The 7,251-nt window shown below is 47.4% G+C and overlaps 1 protein-coding gene across 1 annotated transcript; it reads right to left on the bottom strand.

The window, feature by feature from the left end:
- Positions 1-3,504: 3,504 nt before the first annotated feature.
- ADO (2-aminoethanethiol dioxygenase) lies at positions 3,505-5,306 on the bottom strand. The gene has a single exon (XM_044420022.1). It carries the CDS (start codon positions 5,304-5,306, stop codon positions 4,494-4,496), a length of 813 nt encoding a protein of 270 aa, XP_044275957.1. The 3' UTR covers positions 3,505-4,493.
- Positions 5,307-7,251: the final 1,945 nt, after the last annotated feature.

Here is a 7,251-nt window from a genome sequence, read left to right as displayed (position 1 = left end):
ACCTAATGAGAAGGAAGGACTCCCTGGAGAAGAGCCTAATGCTGGGAACAATTGACGGCAAAAGAAGAAGGGGACGGCAGAGGATGAGGTGGCTGGATGGAGTCACTGAAGCAGTTGGTGTGAGCTTGGGTGGACTCCGGGGATGGTGGAGGACAGGAGAGCCTGGAGGAATGTTGTCCAGGGGGTCACAGTGGGTCGGGCGCCACTTCGCAACTAGCAAGCAATGATTTGCAGCATGAGTGAAAAGCAAGGACCTACTAAATACTTAATCTAATTGAAACAAAAGTGAATAGAAACCCGCTGTTATGCAGAATTACTCAGAAATCAGGCCTGAGTAATATATATATAATTCTCATTCTCTCTGTGTATAGTATTTATTATTACTACATATAGTAATAATAAATATATTCAGCAGAGCGGATGTACATCCTCAGTTGATAACTTTATGTACTGAAGTGAAAGTACCACTGAATGCAGTGACTGGGTCATGGTACCCTAGCCTAAAACAGATGCTGTTTCATTTTTCGGTGTGGGAACAAGGCATATTGGAACACTAGCATGGCTAGTAGGAAGGTTTTAAGACTGGCAGCAGAAGCTCTGCACCTATTCTAGAGTAAAACTGAAAAGACACAAGTGCTATACCCATTTAAAATAATGCCTGCTTTATCCCTCAGTTTTTGAGCCTTTTTGAAAGACCTAATGCAGGCAGATGTGTAAAATGTACTGAAGCACTTCACACCAGGAAGCATAAACATGCAGTCTGAAGTGGTACAGTCCACTCTGAAGTGTTATCCGGACAGGGTTATCTCCTCTGCTCTTATGTAGTCCTGGCCCAAATTAAGCTAAACACAAAAGAAAACTTCTGGGCAAAACCATTTTAGAATTTAGGTTGGAGATAACATTTTGGATGCTTTCCTACGGAGAAATTCCTTGCAGAGAGAAAACTAGGAAAGTTTTACATAAGGCAGCACTCAAACAGGTGACATCTCCACAGCTGTCCAAAGTGGTATAAATCCAAATTTGATCCACCCTTCTCAAGATTGTATTGCTTTTAACTCGCTCAAGATTTTATCACTACTATCACATTGCACTTATATCCCAGCTTTTTTCCTCTTGTGAGGAACACAAGGCAAGTTCCATAGTTGTCCTCAACTCCATTTTTTCCCTAACAACAACCCTGTGAAGTAGGTTGAGCTGAGAATATGTGGCTGGTCCAAAGGCAGAATGGAGACTAGAAGCTGGATCTCCCAGGTCCCCAGTCCAGCCCTCTTAACCACCACACCACACTGATGTTTAGAAAGCTTCGTCTTCCCTGGCTATTAGGAATTTTTATATCAGATTAATATTTTTAAACTTTAAAATTACACTGTTTATGTATCTCAAATCAAAGGAGGTCACAACAGTTTAAACAATGAATACACATTATATCGACTTATTACTGTGCAGTAACTTTTCTGTTTGCAGCACTAACCTGTACTTGCCTTATTAGCTATAGGTATAAGTAAAATCAAAGGTCCACACTAATACATAATATGGTTTTCACAGATTCTCTTCTGCAATCTGATGAATGGACTGAACTGCACAAAAGCTTAGGCTAGAATAAGCGTTAGTCTTTAATGTGCAGAGGATGCTTTGTTGGCTTTGCTGTTTTAAACACAGCTGAAAAATCCTCAGGAAATGTGACTTCTAGGAGTCTTTAGGCCAGCCACCCCCACAGCAGCCTTTAACACAGCTCAGTGCTACAGTCCGAAAATCAGCACACCCTCAGCCATGTATGTATTAGGGGAAGCTCATTCATGGGGATTCGCTTTGCTCAATACTAAAGTTAAATCATGTCCTGACATCTAAATGACCACAGAACTAGATAATCAGATATTTAATCAATATATGCATCTGTTTGTTGAACAAGAACATAATATAGTTGCTAATTTTTAGATGAAGATCTTGTTCAAGGCAATTTTATCTGAAATGTATTTTCTCTGTATTGCTATGTTCTCCAGCGAAACAGGTTTCCCAGATGCGCCGAATACCTATCTTTTAACCAATAGTAGGTCAGATCCTACGAGTATGCTTAGGCTGCAGTACTTTGCACCTGGGAGCAAACCTCGAACTCTATTAGGACTTCTGAAAAGACATGAACAGGACGCTAAGTTCATTACATACTTGACTCCCACTTAAATCAATAGGGTAATGTGATCGTGACAATCATAAGAACCATTGATTTCAGTGGAACTAAAGCACAACTAACCAAAGCTGGATTGAATCTTACACCTGTACTGCTGTTCTATCCCATTGTCTCCAACGCTCTCTATCTATCCAGGTGTTCATTCCCCCCGTTATCTTAAGCTAGTTTTAGCTTATTAAGAAACCACTGTGCTCTCAGAGGCATTTTGGTTGTAGAACTGCAGCTGACTGCCTTCCGAATGAATAAAATTTACCAAATCTTGATTAACTTTTGCTTAAAGATGCAAAAATTGACTGCAATGAGCAAACACAGAACACTAATGCAAGTTTGTTTTTACACAGCCTCCACTTTATATTTTAGTTATCCACTATTATATCATTTATCTGCATTTCCCTCATGATCTTCCAAAACCATGATCAAAACAGGAAGCATTAAAGTACATTTGAAATGCTTGTATTGGCACCTCAACAACACACAATGAACTGATGCTCCATTTGCCATGAAAACAGCAAATGAAGAAATACTGGTAATAATTCCATGGAATTCGGTATGACAATTAATTTACTGTATTTATATTAAGGTCTATAAAACTATGTTTCCCAGCAGTATAAAATGTACACCTATATAAAAAAACCAACCTCTTGTTATCACACTCAAAACAGTGGGCAAGAAGCACCACAATGCCAATGCAGGAATAGAACAAAACTTTTTCTCCTCTTTTAATAATAAAAGTTGTGCAAAGGTGCTCTATAAATAGTTAAAAGGAATTCTACTTTACTTCTGTACAATAGAACTACCTGGAACTATATTTTTAAAATTCTATACAAAATTTGAAGTAGGAGCTAAGAATATTACCACTGACTGCTGAAAACACCATTTATTGTGTTGTGTAATGCTGCCGTTCCAAATACATTTGAAATTAATCTTTGGAGTGAAATCCACTAGAAGAATTGTCATCATTTCATTTTGCAAGGAATGCACCAAGTTAATCAAGAATTTTCACTTTTAATTTTTAAAAAATTTTTTCTCAACACAAAAGGGTTTTTTTTTTTTTTTTGGCATTTATTTAAGGATCATCGCTAACCTAGCAGCATCCCTACTTGGAATGAAACCATCTTGACAAAGTAACAAATAGCTCTTTGCACTGACCAAATTATTATGTTGCTTCTTCAGCCTAAATTTCTTCCCAAATCCATCCTGGATTAGGAATTAGGAACATGTCCTCATCAGATGCAAAAGATTATCCCAATGAATCAACATAAGAACTGCTAGAAAATGATTTGAACATTTCACAGGGCACACAATTAGTAATCCTCAGAGAAGAATTAATATTGACTTTATTCTTTCTCCTGTAGCAAAAGAGGAGAAGTGAAGGTTCACAGCCCAATGTGTAAGTGAAATAAGCAGAGTAGTGCTGTACGTGTTTTGGGGGCCCATGAGCAGCATCCAGGTGCCTGGAAACTTGAACATTGCTAGTTTTTTTTTTTTTATTGTCACATCCGTTGGCATGGCCACCACGGCACCGACCTGCTTTGCACCCACAGAACTGGATTTTCCATGCAGGGTAAAGGCAGGATCCAATCTGTGTCCTGAGCGGATGGGTGCATTTTCTCCTAAATCCATGCAACTGACACACATCCACAGCAAAGCAATACAGTCCATATTATTGGCCTGAAGAGATGGTGGGGGGAGCGTCACGTCCTCCATTTGTATGCTGAGTAGCAGCTGGCTGCTTGTGGTTGGGGAGGATAAGGAAAGAGTATACAGTCCACCCTACAAAAAACTACTTTCACAGGTACCACCTGACATCTGGGGTTGGGAAGAGGGCAGAAGAGGACTGGCTGGCCTTCTGTAAGTTTTCATCAGATGCAGATCTTGGGTCTGCAGGTGCCTTGCTTGCCATTCCACCTGGCCAATGACACCCCAAAAGAGCTGAGGCCCAGACTGCAGCACACGGAGGCCTATCTCCCAACACGCCGAGGGGCCTTCCTTGTGGGACACCCGCGTGCTGCCCAGTCTGCCCTGCTGGGGCAAGAAGCATGTCCTTCGTGATTGTATTCTGCTTCTCCTTTCTCCTCCTCCCGATGCATCTGCCCCAGGAAAGGGCAGGATTCCTTGGCTTTGAGATCCCCAGGGCAGCAACTGCAGCATCTCAGACCAAAGGAGAGGGTGGGCCCAGTGGGACGGGCTCCCCACCCCTCCGGGGAGGGCCCGAGGGAGGAGAGGGCAGCTTCCCGGGCCTCTTGGCGTGGTCCCCACGAGGGCGAGGCAGGCGGGGGTCGGGGGGGGGGCCTGGCCCGCCCTCGCGTCACGGGGACACCCCGGGCCCCAGGTAGGGCTCGCTTCCGCACCAGAAATCCGCCGCCTGCGGGGTCTCGAGCAGCCACACCTCCTTGGGCAGGCTCTGCGGGGGGTGGTCGGCCGCGGCGGCAGGCAGCGGGGGAAGGGTCTGCCCGTCCAGGAGGCGGTAGTAGTGGCAGTCCCGCCCGTGCTCGGGGTCGTACGGCGGCGCGAGGATGTCGAGGAAGGCGGCGGGCCCGCCCACGGCGTCGATCTGGTGCAGGTTGTCGGTGTGCGGCGACAGAAGGCAAGGCGGCGAGGCGGGCGTGTAGAGCTGGTGCGAGCGCAGCAAGCCGCGGTGGCGCCGCGGGGAGGGCGAGCCGGAGCCGGAGCCGGGCCGCGGGGCCGCCGCCGCCGCCGCGGGGCCGCTGCCCGAGGCGCCGTCGCCGTCCGCCGGGTCGGGCAGGGCGTCAAAGCAGGCGATGCGCAGCGTGCCGAAGAGCACCTTGAGCAGCCCGTTCATGCCCGGGTGGTCGTGCAGGGGGATGCAGGCGCCGGCGCGCAGCACGAAGACGCCCATGCTGAAGCTCTCCGTCTCGCAGATGTGCATGTAGCTCACGGGCGGCTGCACCGGCCCCGGCACCGCCGACGGACCCCGCGCGGCCAAGCGCAGGTCCTCGGCCCGCACCTCGTTCAGCAGCTGCTGCAGCCGCTGCAGGTTCTCCGCGAAGCGCGGGCCGCCGCCTCCGCCGCCGGCATGCTTCCCGCCCGGGGCGCGGAACGTTACGCGCGCCTGCCGGGCCACCCGCTGGATCAGAGAGGCCATGTTGTCGCGGGGCATCGTGCCGCCGCCGCCGCCGGGCTGCCTCCCGCAGACGACGCGAGGCTCTCTGCGCACGCGCCGCCCCGTCGCCTCGCCTTCTCCTTTCCGCCGCACCCCCTCGCTCCTGACGTCTCTGTGCATTGTGGGGGTGGTAGTTCTCTTCCGCCACCGGCGGCAGCAGGAGTCGCTCGTACCTGCAGGCAGTGGGACATCCGCAAGGGGACCTTTTCCAAACAACTCCATAAGAGAGAAAAGTGCCGGAGAGTTTTCCCCCTGCAAAAGCTGCACTCGCCCTCCTCCACCTTCATCTTTCTGGAAACTACAGTTCCCAGAGTACTCCCTGCCCAAGCACGTTCGCTTTCTGTAGTGATTGACCTCTTGGTCGTTTCACGCTCAAGAGCAAGCAATTGCCTTGCTCGGGATGGCTGGCTTGGCGTGGGCGGGTTTTCTCCTAAACAAACACGATTTCCCACTCTTCCCAAGGAAAAACATTCCCTTTATAGGAAATGTCCACCCTACTCTTTCAAGAGGGTGGGAGGGTTTCTGGTCGACCGTTCCAGAACGCCAATGTGTTTCGTTTGCTTCTTAAGCAACGGACACTAGTTTAAGTGGGAAGGCACGTGTGGATTTCAACCCACGGGCACGGGGCAATCCGGGGCGGTTTTGACAGAATGCAGCCCTACAACTACCAGCATTCCCCAGTCGGTGCAAGAACCTTGGTGGTGTTACTCTGCAAGCTTGCAGCTGAATGCTGAGAGCTGTAGATTTTTCTTCTTCTGTAGAAATCTACACAGGATTGCAACCTTAATAATACTTGTATAATAAAAGGGTGCAAAACTCCTAAACTTGGAAGCATATGAGTATCCTATGCAAAGTGAGGGAGTTTCAAAGGCAATTCGGCCCTGCTCCTCCTGCTCTTTCAGCTTCCCAGAATTCCCACCCTGAAGGGCCATTAACAGGGAATTCTGGGTCTTGCAGTGCAAAACGTGTCTGGAAGCCGCAAGGTTCTGGAAGGCTGATAGACAGCCGAGCTCAGCCATGTTGCAGGGATGCTTCAGAGCAGAAGGGAAGAAGGCTGCAGAAGGTGCAGGATACCTGATATCCTTACCTTTACCATCTCCTTCCCTCTCCACCCCTGGAACACCCCTTTTACTTGCTTTCCGAGGTCTAGTTCCCAACCTCGGAAAGGCAGCCTGTGGGATTTTTTTCTATACCATTTGAGGGGGATTGGAGAGTGTTGTTTCTGGTTTTAGATCTGGAAATCTGAAGGTGATGCTTTCTCTCCTCTAGAAGGAGGGCCAGAATAGCTTCTGCCATTGGTTAGACTGAAAGGTCATACTGTACCAATGCCCACTGAGAAAATTACAGGTATGCTTCCAGATCAGCCTTGTGGCTTCCAGACATGTTTGCACTGCAAGACCCAGAATTCCCAGTCAATGACCCTTCTGGATGGGAATTCTGGGAGTTGTGATCCAAATGCCTCTGAAGGCTGCTCTGGATAGATCTCTTCTGTTTCAGCTAAAACTTGGGAAGCGTTGCTGAACTTTCATAATTCAAGTATTTGGCTTGCACACTTGAACTATTCCACTTTGCAGCAAAGCCCCAGTCCAGTGGCATTATTCTCTCCAATTAAATGTATACGAACAAGTCACTTTTACAGTGAGGATGCCACATGCTTGGTTTCTGTTTTCACCAATATCAGCAGAATCATCTTTGATGTTTAACTGAAAGGGCACAATCTGAATTCAGTTAGGGAATGACCTCCCATGAGAGGCTCTCAGGTGCCTAGTTTTCAGTTTTTTCGGCATCAGAAGACCTTTTTATTTTCCCAGGATTTATAACCTTTCAAATTAAAAAAAACTGCATCAGTGTGTTTGTACCACTGCTCTCTTGGTTCTTACTGTGATTCTGTTTTAATTGTATTTATATTATGTTTTACTATGTCATTGTTATTTTCTGGTTT

Source organism: Varanus komodoensis, unplaced genomic scaffold, assembly GCF_004798865.1.
Source record: "Varanus komodoensis strain SLA01 unplaced genomic scaffold, ASM479886v1 scaffold11, whole genome shotgun sequence".
Classification (NCBI taxonomy): domain Eukaryota; kingdom Metazoa; phylum Chordata; class Lepidosauria; order Squamata; family Varanidae; genus Varanus; species Varanus komodoensis.
The sequence above is the reverse complement of the archived record's forward strand: the minus strand, read 5'-3'. Positions and strand labels throughout refer to the sequence as shown.

Coding starts and splice junctions, on each gene's coding strand:
- ADO (XM_044420022.1), bottom strand. CDS start 5,306: ATGCCCCGCGACAACATGGCCTCTCTGATCCAGCGGGTGGCCCGGCAG.